Raw genomic sequence first — 23,461 nt, forward strand, 5'->3', positions numbered from 1 at the left:
GAAGATCCTGAGGGATTCGCTAATCGTTCAGGTCTCCTCTTTCCTTCTTGCGTTCTCCGTCACGGTATCCTGCGTTCTTTTCCTGGATTATTTGGCTCTAATTTTACTTGATCTTGTCCGCATCTGGTTCCCTATCGACGGGACAGCAGTTACTTTCCTTGCGCTTCTTGTTTTTACTCGATAATTCCCTATTTCCGCGTCCTTCTGCATAGAAAACATCGATTATTAGTGATTGAGCTTCGTTTGTCCATTTTCACACAATTTACCAAAACCCTTATATTTTTAGGCTCATAATGCAGAAAAGATTAGAAATAGTATTGAAAAACCACTAGATTACTTATCAAAAAGCATACCTTCCAGGTGCTCCACACATGGTTACTCTGATGCAGACTGGGCTGACCGTGTGGTGGATCGTAATTTCACATCTAGAAGTTGCTTCACTCTAGGTTCTACTTCGATATCATGGATGAGCACAAAGCAGAATTCGATTGCCTTGAGCATTGCTGAGTTTGAATACATTGTTGCTAATTTGGCCTCCTGTGAAGTTTTTCGGTTGAGGAAGCTCTTTAGTGAGTTGTTTGGACATGTGTTGGATACCACCATGATCTTTTGCGACAATTAGAATTGGATTCGTCTTTCTAAGAATCCTATGTTTCATGACTGCTCCAAGCATATTGATATCAGGTACCACTTTATCCAGGATATGGTACAACGATGAGAAATAAGGCTCCAACACATTGGGACTGATGATCAGGTCGTCGATATTCTTACGAAGCCGTCGGGGAAGGTCAAATTCTTAACCTTCCGTGCATGACTTGGAGTCATGGAGAGACCCTCTTATGAGGGTCCCGTATGAGATGGATGTTGAGCTCTGGGAGCTCTGGGGGGCTTTGGGTACTTATTGGAGCGATGAGTGACCATAGGGTGAGTGGTTCACCTTCCCCTAATGGTGCGCAATGTACAGGGTGAGTGGTTCACCTTCCCCTATGATACCCCATGGTGACATATGCATAGGTTGAGTGGTTCACCTTCTCCTGTCGGCATATCCTACCCATGCAGTTTGGGACTCATGGGAAGTACCTCTCATCTAGCCAATAAGTAGGGAAATGAGGATAGGGACCATAGTACTACAGATGGACGCATCGTGCACTACCATACTCCCTATGCTAGGATGTTGATATTGATCTAGAATTAATGGAAATTGAATTTGGGTCTGTTAAGAGTGGTATGACACACTTTATACTATTAGAGACTGACTTCGGTTCAGTGGAGAATGGTATGTTACATTATCGATCATATATTATTTCTTCATATGCAGCAGAGCAGAGAAGAGAAAAGCAAAGACAAGGATGGTACAATTTGGCAGGTGAAGTTCTCCCTAGTTGAGAGGGAGTGTTAAATTTGGAAACTATGGCCAAAATTCACGTTGGACAACTTATATGAGGCACCTGATATTTTTATTGGATTCCTCTCTCCGAGAGGTGTAGGATTGATCTAAGGATCATCCCATTCTTACATGTACAAATGGAATTATGAATTTATTTTGATTATGGACAAATTGTCAAGGTTGTCTAGCGAACTCATGTAGGCTCAGAAGCCCAACAGTCACGTCTATTCATCCTCAACATTTTCATATAAATACATGGTGCATCCTTCTCATTTGGAAACTTCATCCAGTCACACATATCTCTTGATTGGGTACGAATTTCTAAGGCCTCTCTCTCTCCACACATGCGAAGAAGTGATTGTCCTTTGGCTGTCCCTGCGTAAACCAGCATTGACCATCTTTGACTATAGTTTTGTGTGGGGAATTTCTGTTTGGGCAGGATGCAGTTCTGGTCATGAAATTTGAGGTAGTTTGAGCAGAGTTGATTGTGCTAGGGCTTGTTGTTGTGTTGAATTTTGTTGACCGTATTTGACTGGACTTTTTCAGACTATTTTTTGGCTGATTTGACTTGTTGTTGGAGGCCAAGTTGACCGAGTTTGACCGAGTTCTTTTGGAGGTCAAAATATGCCTTTTTGGCCAATGTTGACTTTATGGTTAGGACTTTCTATTTATGTTGTTTGACTGAACAAATTTCATTGTGATTGGGAAAATGAACATTGTATACTGTACTCTCTCTCTGTCGAAATTTTGAAGAATTATAAGAAGAATTGATCAAGGTTTTCCCCACATCGGGGTTTGTTCCTGGCTAGTTCTATATCATGTGCCCCCTTGTCTTGGCTTATCTTTGACTGTTATTGTTTATGTTCCATCTGTATTTTACTATCATGATGATGTGATTGCTAAATTGTATATTGATTATGGACTAATAAAGAAATAGAAGTAAAATTACTCTTAACATAGAACATAGCATTGTTAACTAAAATTAACATCGTATAAGAGGTGAGGTGAAGACAAAACCCAAGCAAGAGTGAGAAGATCAATCACTGATCAAGGACATGATTCAATGGCCTCCACATCCTACTTCAAGTTTGATGATAAGCTTCATGATAAGTCTGATTATCGTGCATGGAAGATGTCTCTTGATTTGACAATAGAAGAGCAAGATGGTATGGATTATGTGCAGGGAAATATTTCAGAACCTCCCTCAAATCACCAGCTGCTGCTAAGACAAAGTACAAGAAGGGTGAAGTCAAAGCTAAGAAGATCATCAGGGATTCTATTCATAAGCATTTAGTTTCTTACATCTCCGATTTGAACACATCAAAGGAGATATATGACAGGTTGGTTGGCATGTTCAAATCTAGCAATGAAAGCCAAATTCTTTCCCTCAAGAACGAGTTGAAGGATATAAAGAAAGGAAGAAATGAAGATATTCAATCCTACTTCATGAGGATTACTGAGATAACAATCCTACTTCATGAGGATTACTAAGATAAAAAATGATCTTCTTTCGATTGGAGAAGCTATTGCTGATAAGGAGCTTACTCTCATTGCCCTTGGAGGACTCCCTCGTGAATAGCACGTGTTCAACACTACTATTAGCAACAACATGATTCTAGGTTTTGAAGAATTGCTGACTAGATGTTCTCAAGGAGAAACAAGGATGATGGAACTAGATATGCCTTCAAATAGGAATAATCCCGCTCATGATAAAAGGAAAAACAATGCAGGTTCAAAGAAGAAATGTCAAGGAAGGCAGGGTTGCAAAAATGGAAGGAAGGGAAGATGCTTCATTTGCAACAAGTTTGGTCACTATGCTAGCAAGTGTCCTAATAGAAGGGATACACCTCATGATGATGACAACCATAACAAGAACAATTTCAGGGGCAACAAAAATCAAAGGAATGGAAGATTCAACAACCAAGGAAAAAGGAATGCTCCCACTACTCATAAAGGAAATGGTCGCCCTCCTAAGAGATCAAGAAACACCAGGTATGATGAATCTAATGTTGTTGATAAAAAGAAAAAATAATTCTATCTTATATATGCCCTCTCTACTACATCTCCTCCGGAAACTTTAGGAAACTGGTTGATTGGTAGTGGTGCCCCAAGGCACTTCATTGGGTATAAGGAAGCTTTTTCAAATCTGATTGAAAAGGTTACAAATTTGGAAATTATCCTTGGAGATAATGCCACATATCCCGTAAAGTGAGTTGGGAATGTTACTCTTTAATTGAATCAAGGTAACACCTTTCATCTACAAGAAGTACTATATGTACCTGATCTAAATAAGAACCTAGTATCTATCTCAGGGATGGAGGACAAAGGATTCAAGGTGGCATTCATTGATGGAAAGATATGTGTGTGGAATAAAAATTTCAATGATGCATTTCAAATGATGGAGGGTATGGGAATTTCCATCCCTTTTTATTTTCGGTCTCTTCTTTGTTATTTTCTTTGCTTGTTTGCATGTGTTCTGCAAGTTCCATGTTTGATGGCAAACCCGACATCTAAAGGCAGTTCTTTCAAAAGCTAATCACTATGTCCACTTGAAGTCTTGATGTTTCATGTGAATAAAATTCGGAAGGCCTTTTCTTAAATCCACCTCCACACAAATACGGGAAAAAGTGAAGATCCCTTTGTCCGTTCTTTCTCTTTTTGATCAAGTGGAGGGCTTCCTGAGCTATCCCAATGGCTTCATGGATCTGGCGCTGACTGAGGAAACCAAACTGTTCCTTTGATATCATTTGAGATAGGATAGCCTTGATACGAAGAGCAATAGCTTTAAAGATGATTTTGTAAATGTTGTTACAAAGGGAGATGGGACAGTAGTCATCGAAGGATGAGAGATTGTCAGATTTGGGGATGAGAGCCAAGAAAGTCACATTAAAACCATCATACATTCTACCTGATCTTCTGCAATCCTCAATAGTATGAAGTAGATCATCTCCAATAAGCTCAAAGAAGGAGCTGTAGAATTCAGTCGGCCACCCATCCGGGCCCGGACTTTTATCTTTTTTAAAGCATTTTAGCACCGCTTCTAGTTCACCTCTAGTGACCGGGGAATTTAAAGTCTCCAACTCGTCGGGATCCACAAATCTAGGCAAAGCTTCAATAGTTCGGATGATGTTCGACAAAGTAATACCTGTAGGGGCTTTGTAAATATTAGAGAAATGTCTAACCCCCATATCAGCCAGCTGCGCAAAGGAGTTTTCTTTTCTGCCGTCATGGTCTTGTAGCTCCCAGATTGTATTAATTGACTTCCTTCCCCGAGCATATTGTTGGAAAATTTTTGAATTTTCATCCCCTGCTTGTAGCCAGAGAGCTCTGCTCTTTAACCTCCAATGCTCTTCTTTCAGACGAAGCAGTCTAATTCTTTCTATTTCAAGAAAAGTTAGTTGAGCCCTTGAATCGACCGAGGCCAAGCTGCTAAGACCCGAGACTTCAAATTATTTGAGAGCCAACTCAATCCCAAGTAGGTCTGCCTCATCTTTCCTTGTTTTCTCCTTTGCCCAAATGATAGTTTTGGATTTTAAGCATGCCAAATTTTTAGAAAAGACCACTGCAGGGGAGGTGGGATAATCTGGTCTACAGTGAGTCCAAGAGTCTGCAACTAATTTCTGAAAACTCACATCCGAAAGCCATGATGAGTTGAATTTGAAGGGCGCCGGAGGTTTGAAGTTATTATCCCTGATCTCCAAAAAGATGGGGGAGTGATCTGATATCCCGCCTGAGCCCACCCATTGGTGAAACAGGTTCAAACTGGCCAGGAGTGGGGCCTTGATCAAAAAATGGTCCAGAATTCTAGCCAGAGTCTCTGCCCCTATTCTTTGATTCCTCCAGGTCGGCATGATCTTGGCAGAGTCAATGTTCAGGAAATCATGGGAATCCAACAAGTTTTTAAAGAATGTTGAGAGGTGGTCACATTGGCCCCGAGATCCCCAAGATTCAGCCAGACCAAGGGAGAAATTTAGGTCTCCCCCTATAATTAAGTTCCCAAATTGCATGAAATCTACTTCCATAAGTTTGTTCTAAAATAATTCCTTGTTTTGACATGGTCCATAAATGTTGATGAGCCTGAGTGACCTGTTAAGCTCCACCGAGGATATGTCAGCTCCTAGAAATCCCCCCCCCAGACATTGAGTAGTTTAATGGAACATTTATTGAAGCCCAAGGCATAGCCACTCGAGTGTCCCCTAATGTCCAGAAAGTGGAAATCCCAATCTGGGAGAAAACTTAATAACAACAAATTAACCAGACTTCCTTCACCCAGTGTTTCTTGCAAGAAAATAGCATCCAATCTTTTTGAAAGACAAAGTCTCTTGAGGGCCAATTTTTTGTCCGGGTTGGCTAAACCCCTGCAGTTGAAGGAGAGACAAATCATGGGGGAACATTGGGTGGGTTTCCCTTTGCTCTAAGAACCCAATCAATTGGGGATTGAACCCCCGAAGCCACTTCAACACTTGCCCTCTTGATGGCTTTTGAAATTTTTGATTGTTGACCACAAGTGGGTTTGTGGGGGATGGGAGGGGGAGGATCGATTTCCAAGCCAAAAGTCATCATAGGGGCCACTGGGAGTGAGCAAAGGAAATAACAATTAGGCCCACTGGATGACAGTTTGCCCCCCTGAATTGAGACCGACCGCTCAGAGAAGGTAGAAGGGATGGAGGCAGGGAGAGAGGAGGGGGGGCCAAAGGAACAAGACAAACCGGGGAGCACAACTTGCTAACCTCAGGAAATGACCCAGATAAACACATAAAAGTAGTAACAAAAATAGAACCCAAACAATCATATGATAACTGAGGGGAAAGGGAAGGAGAAGTACCTGCAAAGGCCAAATCCCTTGCTCGAGTGCTGGCTGGAGGAGCCTCCGAGACCATGGAGTCCGGTTGAGAGAAAGGCATCTGCGACTCCTGTTGGATAGGTTCTAAAACTTCATGAGTGTCTACCCGAGGAGGGAAATCCGACTCCGAAGTTTGAGTGCAGGTCGAGACCAGTGTTTTTGGAGGATTCTGTTGCAGCCCGGTCAGTCTGGGACAATCTTTATATAAGTGCCCCACCTCATGGCATTTTCGGTAGTGAAAAGGGATGCCTTCGTAGTCCAGGATTTGTCTATGAGTAATGTCGCCCATCTGGAGCAAATAGCTCTCCACCAGGCCCTCTCTGGTATCGAGATGCACTAGAATGCGAGCTAAGGCCAAACAACCCGTGTCCTGGTATGTCATGTCATGATCTAAGTAAACCCCTAAATCATCTCCAATCACCTTGAATATCTCATCAGCCAAAACTGCAACAGGAGGCCTAGTACATGAACCCAAATCGGTTTAGCACCAATGTTTTCATTATTAGGGTCGAACAATGGCGACCATCGTTTCACCAATATAGGGGTCATCTCGATGTGCCAGTACCGAGTCAGAACCCAATCAACCTAATTTGGACAAGAAAATATCATGGCAAAGCAACCACGAGACAGAGAGAGAATACCTGGGAGCTGCATCAATAGGTTTCCCCAAATATTAGTGGTCCACTTCCATAGTCTCGCAGGCATGTAGTTCCTGCCCCTTACCTTGCCCACAAGCACAGTACTCTCCATTAGGGCTGCTTAGGCCATTGTAATGCCCTCCCCAAAAACCAGACGACGGTCCCTTTCTTTGATTTTTGAGTCCCTGGATTTCTTTTCCCGCCTCCTTTGTGGTTGGGTAGCCTGTTTTCCCTCCACTTCGCCATTTTCATCTGAATCCAAGGATCTGATATCATTCATGCCCGTTTCTAGCCCTGCAATGCCATTAAAGAAGCCCGAAGGCGGAGCTGAACCCACTAGTTGGAAGGCTAGATAGAAGGGAGCGGACCCCAAGAGACCCAACTAGGATGATGTTAAACCCTATGAAGGGGGCAGTGACCCACTACACCCCTCCGTCGAAGTACCAACACCACCTTGTAGATTAGCACCGGTCGGATACACCTGAGACCATTCTTAGAGCTATGAGGGTGAAGGAATGGAGAGAAAAGAAGTCTCTGAGCCCTCTCCCGAGCTAAAAATACCTTCCGGCATGGCCGTTAACGGTTGCGGGTCATCCAACTCTTGGAGGGTAACATCCATATCTTTCATGAGCATAGTAACTTCCTCAACCCAAGTGATCGGTAAACTGGCAGCCATCGAAACATACGCAACAGGAACCAGATGAGAGTAATTGACCCAGATTTCTTCTGCGGTTAGAGAGTCCGATGAATAATCTAATAGCTGCTCATCCACCCAAGCACTAGCTGCCGTAGTTAACTGAGACACTGTTCTAAGAAAAACTGATATGGGGACTGCCTGTTGACCGGGTTAAGGAAATCACACTCCAGGAAAAATGATACAGGAAAAAAATCAACCATAAAACCCTTTTCCAAGCAGTCCAAGCAAAGGCCGTAACCGCGCAAGGTTAATCCCCGTGACTATAACTATCACCGTTACCCTTGCCATTGAACACAAGACCACAATGATGAAAGCATTCTAGAAACTGTGAAAAATAACTGTAATAAACAAAGGAGATTTCTCGAGACCCTACTCAGAACATGTCAACCACTTCCTCGGGTAAGTAAATCACAATAAAATACCTCATCACCTAGTTCCAAATGCATAAAACAAACTGTAAGCAGGCAAGGTAAGGGTCACTGGAATCCTCAGCTTACGGTGAGGCCAAATCGTATTTTCCAAGTCCCGCCATCGAAGCCTGCAAAGCACATTCGCCGCGCCATCATTCCTTGTTTCACCTAGGGTAAAAATACAAATGAATGCACATTCACAAGCACCCTTCAAGGTTTGTATAATCATTTTTCTAATCAATAAGGTAACAGTGTAGGCTGGTTAAAGCAAGTTGTTACATCATACTTTTATACCCACAGACGTGGCCTTCATCCTTGTGTGCAAGTGATTTAGGAAAATATTGTTATTGTTGCAGATTATTTTATATTGTTGTTCATCGTTTATATCCTTCTACTTGCAGGTTGGGAACAAGTTGAATGGTTATATTCGAAATTTGACTTCACATAATCTCAAGCTTCTAGTTTAGATATATTAGTATTTAGGTTTAGTTCTATTATTTTTCTTATTTTCATCTTAGTTATTTTTGCATTACATTACATTATTTTTCCTGCATTCCCCTTTTCATTTGAGTTTTGTTCTTCGCATGCCCTTTACTAGTTTTACATGCTATTTTTCTTTTTTATGTTCTATCTTTTATGTCACGTCATGTTTTCTTTCGTGTATTTTCCTATGTTGTTTTTTTTAATAAGACCATGTATGAAAACTGTCTTGTTTGGCTCTATGGTAATGTGGCGAAAGTCAAAAGGGAAACTGTGACAACTGGAAATGTTTGGCTTATCTTTGGTCTGCCTCTTTGATTGGACCTAAATATATTTTAGGGTCAATGATGCATGTGCGGAAAATGTGTTTCATCCTAAATGGAAGCCAAACCAGATCTACAATGTCTGTATCTATCATAGGATTTTCATTCCTTGAATTGACCCTTTATATTGATTGCTTTTAACGTGTCAGCTCAGTCGAGTAGAGAAGGGAAAGGAGGAAATAACTTAAGAAAGCACACTAATTTCATAGGTATATGTATAAGAGTCTCTCCAAAACAAGGAACAACCTCTCTTACCTGTAAAATAAGTCAAGGCCCCTCTTATGCTCGGGGTGAAATAAATTCTTATTAAATGCGAATGAGCATAAAGTAATAAAATAAACAAAGTGTGAAAGAAGAGAAAGGCTTCCTACGCAGAGACATGAAGCAAGCAACTTCACCGGGGAACTAAAGAAGTTCATTGGTAGCAAAGAAATGCTTGTGGTTCCTTCAAGTGACTCCGCTGGGGTACTGAATAGGCCTTCTTGTAGTAGAGAAACAACAAAGACGTTAATAAAACTTTGAAAATATTAAACCTGTGGATTTTACATACTCTTACTCCCTAATCGAAACCACTGAAGTTTGATTAGTTCTGTGAAATGTGTCAAGCTGACAAGAGGAATAGAAGATCTTTTTTAAAGACATTTGTAACCAGGATAAGTAAGGAATCTAGGGTGATTAATAGTGTTGGGCTACCTAGATTCACACCATGTTGTGATATGATGCTGAGCCTGGGAACATCTAAATGGGCTTTATTTACTGCTTGATTAATGAAGGATTCATATTTAGACTTCAATTGTGTTCATCCTACTTATTGAGATAATATTTTTATTTGAGTCTCTCATGGTATTGGTACTTTCTTTCTTTGTCGAAAAATGGTTGATGTAAAATGATATTGTAGTAAATAGGAAAACCATACAATAATTGTTTTATGAAAATTGTATATGACTACGAAATTCAGACTCGAAACATTAATTATAACAGATCCACATTACACATTCAAGCCACATGCATCTCATCTTCCCCTTTAAGTTTCACACGAAAATAAATAACGTGCCTCATTTTGTGATCACAACCATAACATTAAATCCTCATGCAAAGTTATGATATGTTCTTATTTAAATGATCAATTATAATCAGAAAACTAACAAAATCAAAATTGTATATAGCCCAAGAAAATTGATTGCATTCGATTATCATTGAGTGTTCTTCGTGAGCACGTATAATACACAATTAGCCTATAAATATGTGTTAATTTTTTTAGATAACTATTAATTTTAAAATGGTTTAGGATCAAGGTGGAGGGAAACATCATTCCATTAAGTCTTTTTCTAGGATGCATGTCCACTGATTTTGAGTAGGAGCATTCATAACCCTTGGGTTTGAGGTGAAAAATTTAAAAAATAAAAGATGAATAAAAATGGAGAATCAGACTTTACCTAAAATTTAAATGATAAATTAAGAATTCCTTTAAGCCAAATAAACCATGGTGGATGACTCAGAAATTAAGAATTCAACCATTAGAAAACATGTAATTTTGAAATTTACTTGTTCCTTTAAAACCCTTGCAAGAAATATCAAGAAAGCCAATATACTTTTCAAGATAGCTTGATATATCTTGAAAAACTGCAACAAACCATCATACTGATGCCAAAATTCATTTCAGCCAGGATCTTAAAACAATTCTATACAATTTACACAACAGATCAGGTTCAAAACTCAAATTGCCAAGAAAATTGCATAATATTTCTCTCTATTAGTAGTAAACTTAAAATAAAGGTGACATACAATAGAAACATAAATCCCAAGAGTTACTTTAGAATTCTTCCCCAAAATTGCTTCAAGACCTCCTAGAAATTCACCAAAAGTTTTGGCAGAATTTCCCCTACAACCAAGATTTTCCCCCTTTTTTACATTTTAAAATGAGGCTTATATATAGGCATTCCAAGAGCTTGTCCCTAACCCAAACTACTAGTGTTATATGGAAAACCACTCAAATTTTTACCAAATTGCCAATTGTATTTTAACTAACCTCATCTAGAAGTTTCCTTTCGATATTTTTTGGCTATAGAATGCCCACCCTAGATTCGGCTTTAGTTCCAACCTTCTCTCTCCTTGCTGGTGTCGCCTTCTTTCCTACTCTCAGTGTTGATTGGTCTCAGCAGCTAAATTGACTTGGATGGATGAAAGCGTCACCTTTATTGCTTTATGACATAGAAGTTTCCTTTGGTATTGTTGTGAACTTTGTATATACAACCAGTTTTTATATCTCCCACATACCATCCTACTCTTCCTTAGTTGGTACATCTCCCAGCCATGCTTTTGCTATAGCCATTTCCATATCTATGATGGATTCATAGTTGATTTTTCCTTGGTCTTTGAAGAATCGCTTCATCTTGAACAAGAGATAAAAATGTTTCTTGTAAAGGTCTGCAAGGATCTCCTCCTACAAAATGTGTTCCCTATCTTTAGTGTCGCTTGGAATTTCCTTGGTGAGATGTAGACTATCTAGGATAAACTCCTTGGGGAAGAGGTTTCCATGTTTATTGAAGAACAGTGACAACCCCTTCTTAAGTAATCATTCACACCTCTCTTTAAATTTATTCACCTCTTTAGCCATGATATTTTCCCTTTCCTCCAACTGTACTATCATCTTGTGCTTCCTCTCTAGATGAGTTGCTCTAGTAGTCAAGAGGGAGTGATTGAAATTTTCCCTCCTGGCCTCATCTTTGGTCATTTGGTTAAAGAAATTGGTTATTAATTTGACTTTGCCTGAAGTTTCTTCCACATGTTCTTTGAGCATCTCTATCTCTTTATGAATTGTCTTGACCATCTTGATATTTTCTTGCACCAGTTCTAGCTGCTCCCATTTCGTATTAATCAGTTTAATAAATTTCTCCCAGGTCATTTCTCTAGCTCTTTTGGCCGAGATTTTGCCAGCATTATCCTTCGCTGGGTACAAATGAATTTATAGTATTTTGATACGCTCTTTTACTCAATGGATTTTTTCTTTTGTTTTCTTTAGATTCTACCTTAACTCCAGAGTTGATGGTTGGTCCACTTTCTTCAACTTTAGCTTTGGTATAATTCCCGTCGAGAGTAGAAGAGGTCATGGCATGAGTCAAGCTCAAAATTTGGAGGCTAGAAGTGAAGTGCCACATGTCTCGATGTCACAGGGGGAGGGGGATGTCGCAGGGGGAGGGGGTGTCACCCTAAAGCTATGATGAATTTCCCACGGTGACACTTTGGCTAACAAGAGTGGACTTCGGGACTTGTGCTTAGACGGTGCAATTCTTAAAGTTGTAGGGTACTTCTAGCTTGATTCTATCCTCAAAATTTAATCTTTCATGTGCTTTAGAGCTTCCCATGGGTGGGGTTTCTTGAAAGGACTTAAGTGTTCTTTCACCTACTAGAAGAAAGATTTAAAGGTAACATAGTCAACCCGAAAATATTAGCACACAGTACCTTAGAGAAAAATAATTCTGGCATATTCGAGCCTTAAACTATATTTATAGAGCTTATGCTCAAATCATGCTAGCCACAAATATTTTAGAGGTTAATGGCTTTTACGGTTGGCCTATAAATGATTCACCCTTTACCTCCATTATGCCTTTATAGTTTTGCACGTCATGCATGATAACCACCTTAGGATAGCATGGGTGATGACATCATATTCCACTAGTAGGATTCAAGGTAAAACTGGAGTGGGGCACGTGGACCAATTATTATGCCCTAGAGGACTTGTGACACACTCTCACATAACAATGTTACTAACCATGAAAGGTTCTGAGGTGATGCGGAAGTGACAGAGAGCTGCAATGTGTCCATATTCACATCCCCCAACTCTGATATTCACCATGCATATCCCTGATATGGAGCCCTTTGTGACCATCCAATGCTCTCCTCTCTCCACCATCTGATCATGCAAGGTAGCCCTTTTGCTGATAGCTTGGTGATGTTAGGGTGGTTTACGAAGCGGTGAGGCTTGGACACGTGGAGGGTGGTGATTAGCCAAAAGGCGAGGATGTGGAGGCTTGCACAACGAGTGAAGTGGAATGTGGCATGGACATGGAGGAGCGGGTAAGGAAATATACGTGGAGGCTGACTTGGTGGCGTGTGTCAGGTGATGATTTGGTGCAACGGTGAGTCAGCTAACGTGAGCAATGATGCATGGCAATGTTTCATGCAAGGTGGAAGACCAAAATCCCAGGCTGCGAGGTCCTGCGGGAGGTCTGTTCCACTGACATGTGGCCTTCTCCGCACAACCTCTAGATGCTATGATGCACGCATATTGGGGGTGTAGAGGGACCTTGGTTGTTGGATGGGCCAGTGTCACTGTCGTCAGATATGGGAAGCACACAACTTCTTTCAGTGTTGTTCTATCTGCTATCTCTGCCCATGGTGGACAAACGTGCGTGTTCTCATGCATGCCTACTGGTGCCTTGTGCCCACGATCTTAGTGTTATGTGCTCGATAGGACTACACCCAAGATAGGATGGTGTGTGTCACTAGCGTGAAACGTTTCTCCCTGCTTGCGCCTAAGTGGTGCACTCAACTTGCACTTCATAAGGTGTCACGGGTCTGGCACTAACAAATAGGATGAGACAATACTTCTAGAAGGCTAGACTTTGTACTTAATGTTAGACCTAAACAGAGAAGTTGGATTTCTTCTAGTGTGTCACAAAGTGTTGTCGTTGTGACAAACACCCTCCAAATTTTTCCTACATTTAAATTTTGGAGCCTCCTTATGATCATGTCATCCTTTGTTTCAATCCATTAATGTCATGCTTAGTCATGTTTCTTAAGTGTTCAAGTATTCCTTCAAGAATTCTAAGTATCAAAGAAACTTGCATTTACATGCTTATCTTGTGATGCCTACATAACAAACTTCATTTAAGCAAGCTTAGCAGTCAATGTGTATTTCTGGAAGTCAAGCATCGCACAGTCCTTGATAATAGTGATTGCACATTTCCTAGAGACAGAGATTGTGCAATCCTTATGGACAGTGATAGTGTGAGGGAATCCTCTGCAAATTGTGATTGCGTACTCTTTGTTGATAGTGACAATGTACTCCTTCAAGTTAGTTAATTCACTCTTGGCTCCTATTTTCCTGACATGCATAAAGAAAACTCATCAATCTTAACTTTAATTGCATGTCCACTCTCCTTGTATAAAGAGTCTAGTCCAGAGCTCATCCTTATATTCATCTATCGCTTTTGATCTTTGTGCACTTTTGGAGTATGAGGAGTATTCTCTCACCCACGGTTGCAAGTGCTCCATCATTTGGGTGAGTTACTCAATTATCGCTTTTTCTTTCACAAGTGTCACTTTTTCTTTCTTTTGCTCTTACATATGTCATTTTTTCTTTCTCTATCTTTTACAAGTGTTTTTTTTTCCTACTTTCATTCTTACATGTGTCACTTGTGTTTTATTTGTATTTGCAAGTGTTGTTTTCACTATTGCATGTGTTTCTTTCACTTGTTTTCACACATCTTAAGAGCACCACCTAGAGGCAAATCCAACACACTCTCTTGTACTAGTTGATGCTACTTATCATTATAACATGTGTTGAACACATTCTTATGGCATAATTCACCCTTTTTTTGCTTGTGACACTTGTGTCATAAAGGTACATCTTAAGTGTCGCACTTGGATATAAGTGTCGTTTTACTGTCGTTTCATAATACAATTGTTGGTTTCGGGTATTGTGTGTCTCCTTGTCATGTGCTTGAGTGTATATATGTATGTGATCATGTTAGAAACCTGTTATATTCTCTTACTCTCTTGTCTCATTGATCTCACACTCATTCAATTCTGGAGTTCATCCCTATCCTCACATCTTGCGCAACTCATGAGAACACCCAATCTTCTAGTCAAAGTCATGAGTGCACTGCACATTCCTATGCTTCAATGATGAAATTATTACCTCTCAGACCTATGCACTTTACCCATCTTGAAGACAACCTCCCCAACTACACACTGAGCAACCTCAGAGTACATGCCTTCATTCTTGTTGCTTAGCCTTCCCACTGTGCAGTCCATGATCCCTCCTTCCTTTTATTGCAAATTGTCTAGTTTCAGTGGATAAACGGGTCATCTTAGGACTCTTGAAGAGCTTAAATGTGCAGTCCCCTAAGCTTCCTCTTCAACTACTATGCACTGTGCAGTTACAGTGCACAACATTTCCTCCCGTGTCTCCATATCTTACTCAACTGCATAATTCCTTGTCCTACATTGCCTCAACTACAAATTGCACAATTCTAGATGAAAATAGGTCTCTCTCTACTTCATTGTAGTGCTCAACTACACAATCCCAGAGAATTCTCCTTAAACAATATGCATTGCGTAGTTACAGTGCCTAGTCTTGTCACCCTTGTTGACTGAACCTTCCTACTACACAATTACTTGTCCTTCGTTACTTCCTACTACGCATTATGCACTTTTAGTGGAAAGTAGGATCATCCCCCAGTCCCTACAGAACTCAACTATGCAATTCCTAAGCCCCTCTCTCTCTCATTCCTTGCACAATGTTCCATCATAGTCAACATGTTACATCAATAAACACAGGTAGAACATGTGATTATGGGACTGATGTTGTCATGTCATGAATGAAACTCATTTGTAGGTGATGACATATTATCATGGAAAGATGATGCTCAATGAGGTTAGCAAGAAGAGGTTACAAGAAGGAAACTCGTGGAGACAAGACACAAAGATGTTATCATGCAGGAGTACAGGAATTCCATATCATGACATAGAAATGACAACTCATGTTGACTTAGAAGGTTCTCACACTCATCTAGACCCTTTGGAGGGTGAACTTGAAGCATAAACTAGATCAATCATCAAGAGTTGAAGACATAGCAATGGAGGAAGGAGCCTCACATTGATACATCACAATGAAGTCTCATGTCACAATCACCAAGTTATGGTCATTCAAAGTGTAAGCATAAGAGTGTTGTTTAGTCCCATGTATTTTTGCCACATTATTTGTGTAATATAATTATGTAATTTTGAAAATGAGAAAATGTAAAATTTGTGGAAACCCAAGGGTCCCACATGGAATGTGAAAAGTGACTAGAAAGTTGTAAAGTCGTGTAGAAGTTCAAAGGTCACATAGGAATTCGAAAAGTCACATGGGAACTCAAGAGTCATGAGGGAAGCTAAAGAGTCATAAGGGAGGTGTAGAGTCACGTCATTTGTTATAAATACACCCTCATATCTCAAGAAAAACACTTTTCACCTTGGCTTCTCTAGCTCGGCATAAGAGGGAAGATCACGCTTTGGAGGAGAGATGGTGAATTAATGTTCCACTACTAGAGCTAGTGTTATATCATTGTAATGGTATATCTTGGGACTTTCACTTAATAATTTGACGCCCTTGGATCTGATGCACTTTCATGCATATGTTGTGAATGATTGTAAGACTATTCTTTCATTTTTTGCGATGTATGTTTATGTTTCTACATACTAATGAAAATGAACTATTTCATTGGCTTTGGTATGCATCTTGTTGAATGTGAATTGTTACTTTCTTTTATGATCATTGTTATCTTGTGAACTACTTTGTAGGTTAATCAACGATTCTTTCTATGCTCTTGCGTGTCTCTTTTAGGATAATACTATTACATTTATTCTAGAGGCTCACTCTTTCTTTCCCTTCCGTGAAAGTACCTTATATACATTGCAATTGTATGCTTCACAGTGTCAACTTGCTTGTTTCAAAGGTTGTGTGCATAATCTCTTATGTTGATAATTGCAGCCAAGGCAATATCTAAGAATAATGGTGGTCGGGCCTATTATCCGAATGGGTCTCCTACTCCAAATTGCGTGAGATCTATTTTGGATTTCATACCGAGGATACCCCTATGTTGGTGGACTTCCAACACCATCAATAGTAGGAATTAAATAAAATATTTGAATATGCATGTTAAATAATATATTTATTATCTACTTCATATATATCTTTACATAGGGAAAGTAAAAGTAAAATAAAATTTAAGTTGACTATAAATAAAATATTTTAATGTACACATTAAATAAAATAATTTTATATCAATTTGATATACACAGTGAAAAACTATTTGAAAGTAAAAAAGTTCATTACTCTTTGATGAGAGAGAGATGTGCCATTCATATTTTTCTTAATATGAACTTGGTATGTGGTATTTAAAAATATTAATTACAAAAAAACATTGTAATGTGGACAATGTGGTCTTTAAATAAAATGTTTCAATATCAACTATGTATATATTATATAAAAGTTAATTGGGGTTATCTCGGTGGTTGGGTGGAAGATTAATATCCTTCTAACCTTGGTTCAAATCCTCGCTAGTGACATTTTGAGCTTTGATGCCTTGATGCTTAATTTTCACAATGACTTAGACTGACAAAAACACTCTTAGGTGAGTATAATTGTGGCTTGGCATGGGACCAACAACCTCACTCTTTGGACTGAGAGGGAGGTTGATTTCATTCCTTAGAAAAAAAAAGAAGAAGATAAAATTATGATGTCCATGTTGATTAACAAATTTCAATGTAAACTATTTATAAAAATAATAATTTATAGTTAAAACGTTTAGCATGGTCTAACTATTCTATAGGTATATTTTTCAGTCAATTTTGTCTAAAATCCATTAAATATTTGTTGGAATTACAAGTTTAAACTATCTATTCTACACAATTGAATACCAAGGGGATTTTCAAGGTATTGAATCGATTGATGTATTCAAAATTAAATTTAGAAAATAAAAACATTACAATCTCATAGAGAATTGTAATGTCAAAACATCTTTTTGGTATGTTTCTCAAAATGAAAGAGATTTTCAATTCTTTCCATGATCAACATGGAGCTGACATATATATATGAACCGGTGTAAATCCATCTTAACTCTGGATCTATCAAGTCATGATATGGATCAAATATTTTGAGGTGCAAACCTTTTTTGAAATAAAAAACTTGAAAAAATGTTTACAACTCAAGAGATTTGAACCCTCTAGGTAGTTGATAGAGATGGAGTTAAGGTATATTTAATCTCCTCATGAGATGACTGAGTGGTTAGTGCAAGGGTATGTTATCCCTCCACTTGGTTTCAAATCCCATGGGGGGATATCTATGGTTCGTTGTGATAAGGGTCAAGGAGTCGGCTCCCCCACCCTCGTGGAGTCTCGACTCTTGCTAAGTCATGAATTCTTGGTATATATGGCTTATGATTGTTGTATATAATCTTGGTGTTATAGTGGTAGCCGCTAAAAGATAGATTTATGCTAATTAGTTTATTTTAAGAAAAATAAAATTACTATTAATTAATCTTCAACCAACATTTTTTTTTTAATAAAATGATAAATATAAACATTAATGTAATGCAAGCCATTGAAATATGTTTCCAAACAACTTGGTAATAAAACAAGGTAGGGTGATGGACCAACAAAAGGAAACCCAAGGGCGGCAAGAGCGAGGGAAAGTAATTGTTTTCTTTGAGAATAAAAAAGAACATAGGTATTCTTAGGGTTTAGGTCACAGTTCCAACAATGTTGTTGAAGCCTATACCTTATATCAAGGTTTGAGAAAAATTGTGAATCGGGGAATTTAAGAGGTGATTATTTTTGGTGATTCCTTGGATATAATCCACCATTTATATTTAGGATATCTCCCCTTAGATACAAAGTTAAGTCAAATTTTCAAGTAGATATATCACTTGTATCATGTATTCCCAAGAAGAAATGTCTCCATGTTCTCAGATCAAATGAATCCAAGGCTAACCACATGGTTAATTTGGATCAAGGCTAAATTAAGGTGAAATTTGGTAGCAAGGGGAAAATGGGTCTGTAACCAGAGCAAAGGAATAAAATTTCACAGTTTAATGTAATTTTGATGCTTTTTAAATTTTGGTTTTCTTTAGGTCAGTATTAGCGAATGTATAAGTCGAATATTGTAGACATTGTAGCATTTGTTCAAAAGCTTCAAGGTTAGAATGCTTTAGATGGTTGTTGATACATACTCCATTTCAACCATGTCCACTGGTTTCAACTTGTTTATGTAAACCATTAAACTGAGCTTTAACTAAATGTCTTTTCATATAATAACTATTCTCCGTTCTTTTTAAAAAAAAATTAGGAACTAAGCAACCATGTTAAATTGGTTGTTGAATATAGAAACAAAGAAATTTGATTATAGTTATAGTGGTTTGTCTCATAGTGATGCAAAAATATTTTAGCCAAATAAATAAATATCAAAAGTTATATATAAATTATTTTTTAATTTTTACAAGTAATGTTTGGTGGTTGAATATGGAAATTTAGTTATGGTTTTAATAGTTTGTTAAATTATGATGCAACAAATTTTGGTCAAATATTATTAAGAGAAAATAATTCTTTTTCAAATTGAGTTTAGATGTTTTATGTGATAATTTTTATTTCATGTTTTTGTTTCCACCTTCACTCCCTTTTACAAATTTTGAATGTCAAACTTTATGAAAAATAAACTCCACACAAATAAACGAATGTACACCTCATAAATATAGATTAATATGAATTTAAAATAACAATATTTTGGTCAAATATTATTAAGAGAAAATAAAAATAAAAAATTTGAGGCTGAATTGAATGTTTCATTGAGCAGTTTTAAATCTCTCACTTTTATTCTTATTTTCAATCTCTTTTAGAAAATTTGAACTTGAAAGTAAACTTTACACAAACCAATTAATATGCACCTCATAAATAAGTTTTTAATCTTTCACTTTTGTTATCACCTTCAAGTCCTTAAAAAAAATGAACTTAAAATTTTATAAAAATTAAACCTCACATCTATTAATTAATCTATATCCCACAAATATAAATTAATATGAATTTAAATTAATGATAATATATATAATCTAAGAAAAATACAATATTTTCCCTAATTAAGAATATTAGAATTGTTTGTTTTATAGCCAAATAAATACTAATAAGATATCTGATTACATACTGATTTCAAAATAATATATAAATCATAATATACTAAAATTTCAATTTGTTTAAAAAGAAAATCACCTGCACAAAAAAATGGCAATAACTGACCAAAAGCAAATCACCTTCACAATCCGGTAGAAGTAAGAAATTGCAAAACTACCCAAATCCAGTGGAAGGAAGAAATTGCAGAGCATATTTTAGTCCCCTTCATAACAGAAACAAAAAAACCTTTATAGTATAATCCTTTAATCCCACTAATATGTAACATATGAGATGACGAATTCTTTGCAATGATCTATATACCAGTATATTGCATTTTGCATTTGAAATTATTTGCTTAATCAGAATCAAGATTAAAACCCAGATCTGATTCTCTAAAATCAAAACACAGATCTGATTTCTTTTTAGCAGTAGTTTTCAACCCAGTATTCCATAACAACAGCTTGCTACTACTGTTAAAAAAAAAAAACTAGCTTGCTACTAAACTCGAGAGATCAAAATCAATAATAGGGAGCTGGTGGTCCGCCTCCAAAAGGGGGACAGCATCCTCCACAGCACATCTCTATCAACCAGCAGCAACACAGACATTGAAGCCTGCATTCATGCATCACAATTGCATTAATACTTGCATTTCATAGGTTGGAACAAACTAGATAAATATTGGAATTGTATTTATTCCTAGTATAAATTTTTTGTATTGATGTTTCTAATTGTATTGATGTTTCTAATTCTCTAATGTGATCCATAATTTTTGTATTGATGTTTCTAATTATCTAATGTGATCCATAATCTTGACCAGAATTACAATAAATAAAATAAAATTGGGTAGTTTTTGTATTGATGTTTGGAATTATCCAATATGATTCATAATCTCAACAAAAATATAATGATAATCACATTTTTCCTTATATAATGATAATCACATTTTTCGTGGATGACAACCCATATTTTTCTGCTACTAACCTAATGGATCAGAAAAAACAACTAAACTAAACATTGACACAAAAAATACCACTCTGATGATAGATTTCGAAAATACAACTCAACATGATTCAACTAACAGAAGCCTCAATTCCCAAGATAAAATTTATACCAAATTACAACAATTCTAATAGAATATTAAAAAAAAAAATTGGGCGATTGATTACTTACAGTTCTCCTATGCAGCCTCCAAAACCACCACCCCAACCACCACCCCAGCCGCCACCCCAGCCACCTCCCCAGAAGTTCCCGAGCATGGGAGGTCCTCCCATACCCCATGGGCCTCCAGGACCAGGCGGGCCGAAACCTCCTCCAGGGGGGCCAAAACCGCCGCCAGGCGGGCCAAAACCACCTCCTGGGCCACCGCCGAAGCCGCCTCCTGGGCCACCGCCGAAACCTCCACCGCCTCCCGGGCCACCGCCGAAACCTCCACCGCCTCCTCCCCCTCCAAAACCTCCACCGCCTCCTCCCCCTCCAGGTCCCATTAGGACGATGATCTTCTGATTCTGCTACCTGATTGATTGCTTCAACTCAGAGATCGTAAAAACAGTTCAAATCAGAGGTACAGAGATCATTTTTCAGAAATATTTAAGAGCTGGGGAGGGAGAAGGAAGGAGGAAAATATTGCTTTGCTTCTCGTGGAGGGTTTTCAACCAGCAGCCAGTCATACCTGCCATTCTCTGGTGCCTACCGGTTTCTGGTACGTCAAAAGTCAAAAGCTCTGGGCATCGATAACAACAATTCTTGTTGTACCACCATTAATTAAACTTATAAACGACAATTAAGTCATGGGTTAGAAAAAGATGATATTTTTGCCTAGGTAGAAAATAAAAAGGTTATGGTTTAGAGGTCTATTTTGCGCTTTTTATATTTTGATACACATGCATTTTGCTAGTTAAGTATGAACACAAGAATATATCTATATATATTTATATATACATAAGTGAACCGAGAGGAGGCTTCCTTGATCCTATATAATTTATTGATTATTATTGGACCTTGTTTTAAATTAAATTATGGAAATACAATTTTTATGGTGAATTTGTTATTGAGTAAAGTATGTGAAGAGCTTTTGTCGAACAAGCTTGATGTTATTAAAGGAATAGAGTTAAAAGTAATAAACTAATAGAATGATGACCACCCAATAATAAATTTCCAAGTATAACTTCAAAATCGTATGTAGAGTGATCACTAATTTAAATACGACTTCAAAATAGCATGTTTATGTTTTGTCAATGTGAGATAGGGTATTTTTTTTTTTTTTAAACAAAGGGCCTTTGATGTGGCAATGGACTCAAAGTCTATATTGTTTTTCAAGTAATTTTAAATTATGAAAATATGAATTTTTATGTTGAATTTGTTATAAAGTTGAGTATATAAGGAGCTTTTGTGCAACAACCTTGATGTAATTAAGGAAATAAAGTTAAAAACAATAAACTTATTAGATGATAACTATGGAATAATAAACTTCCAAATACAATTCCAAAATAGAATATAGAGTGATCAATAATTTAAATACAACTCTAAAATAGCAAAATAGTACGTAGAATGATCAACAATTTTAATGTTAATTAAGGTACTTATTTTTTTTATAATGGACTTTTGATGTGGCAATAGATTCAAAGTGATTATTATATATTTAAGTAATTTTAAGTGAAATTTTATTAAAATATTAGGGACAATAGAGGTATTATAAATTAAATAATTTAAATTAAAAAATAAAAAAGGTAATATTGTTAGTATTATGGATAGTGTGTTGGTCTTGATGCTAATCTGGATTGTTTGGTGATTGGTTCCTGGCTAGATGATGACTTATGATGATATCTTGATGGTTGCAAAGGTGTTGTAGGAGGTTTAATAGGGATGATGACTTATGATGATGTCCTGATTGTTGCAAAGGTGTTGTAGGAGGTTGAATAGGGTTTAGACATGCCTGATGAAGTGAGGAAGCATTATGGTAGAGCTTTGGGCAGACGATCTCAAAGTTTATTCAACTTTCTCTATCTTCGCTAGGAGTCAGCTATGAACAACGATGATTTTGTATTTTCGTTGGGACGCCGATGTCAATAGTGCAATGATCTTCTCAAGGACGATGTGTTATCCAATAGATGATACCTATAGGTAACAAAATTAAAAAACCAACGAATTTCCCATGGAATTCGTGCACAACGTCAATTTAACGTTCAATTGATGCGGTCAAAAAGTCCATCAATGAACTCCATGGATTATCCCATGCTAATCTTGATAAATAAAAGCTATAAATTGGCAAGAAGTTTGATCAATCAGGGTGTGCATTTTCTGTAAACTATTGGCTCTATAACCAAAAATCTTCACAATTGTTTTCATTTATTTTACATTGTTTTGGAACAAGTGTGAATGGATTAGCTAGTGTTTTATAGGAATAACTAACGAATTGCCCATGGAATTCTTGCATGAGGTCGATTGAACATTCAATTGATGCGGTCAACAAATCCAACAATTAACTCCTTGGATTTTCCCATGGTAATCTTGAGAAAGAAAGCTAGTTTTTGCGTTGATGATTTGATCTTGTAGAAATTGAAATGAATTTGCTATTGCTAATGAAATCAAAGTGAGATCAAGAGCCAAAAAAATATTCTACTATTCTGCAGAAAGCAAAACACACGATAGGAACACATGCAATAACATGCAACCATTACAGGGGAACCCAACTGGGAAAAACCCCTCCACTACTTTGCATAAATTTAAATAAGAATATGTATCAATTACAATTCTT

The 23,461-nt window shown here is 37.6% G+C and overlaps 1 protein-coding gene across 1 annotated transcript; it reads right to left on the reverse strand.

Annotated features, from left to right (window-relative positions):
- Positions 1–20,025: 20,025 nt before the first annotated feature.
- LOC149196650 (uncharacterized) lies at positions 20,026–21,435 on the reverse strand. The gene is made up of 2 exons (XM_089403770.1): positions 20,878–21,435; positions 20,026–20,319 (listed from the first exon to the last, which is right to left on the reverse strand). Exons 1-2 carry the CDS (start codon positions 21,189–21,191, stop codon positions 20,226–20,228), a joined length of 408 nt encoding a protein of 135 aa, XP_089259896.1. The 5' UTR covers positions 21,192–21,435; the 3' UTR covers positions 20,026–20,225.
- Between the last annotated feature and the right edge of the window lie 2,026 nt (positions 21,436–23,461).

Source organism: Pinus tabuliformis, chromosome 2_2 (assembly GCF_031772625.1).
Source record: "Pinus tabuliformis cultivar Carrire ecotype Pingquan chromosome 2_2, CPIR1, whole genome shotgun sequence".
Lineage (NCBI taxonomy): Eukaryota > Viridiplantae > Streptophyta > Pinopsida > Pinales > Pinaceae > Pinus > Pinus tabuliformis.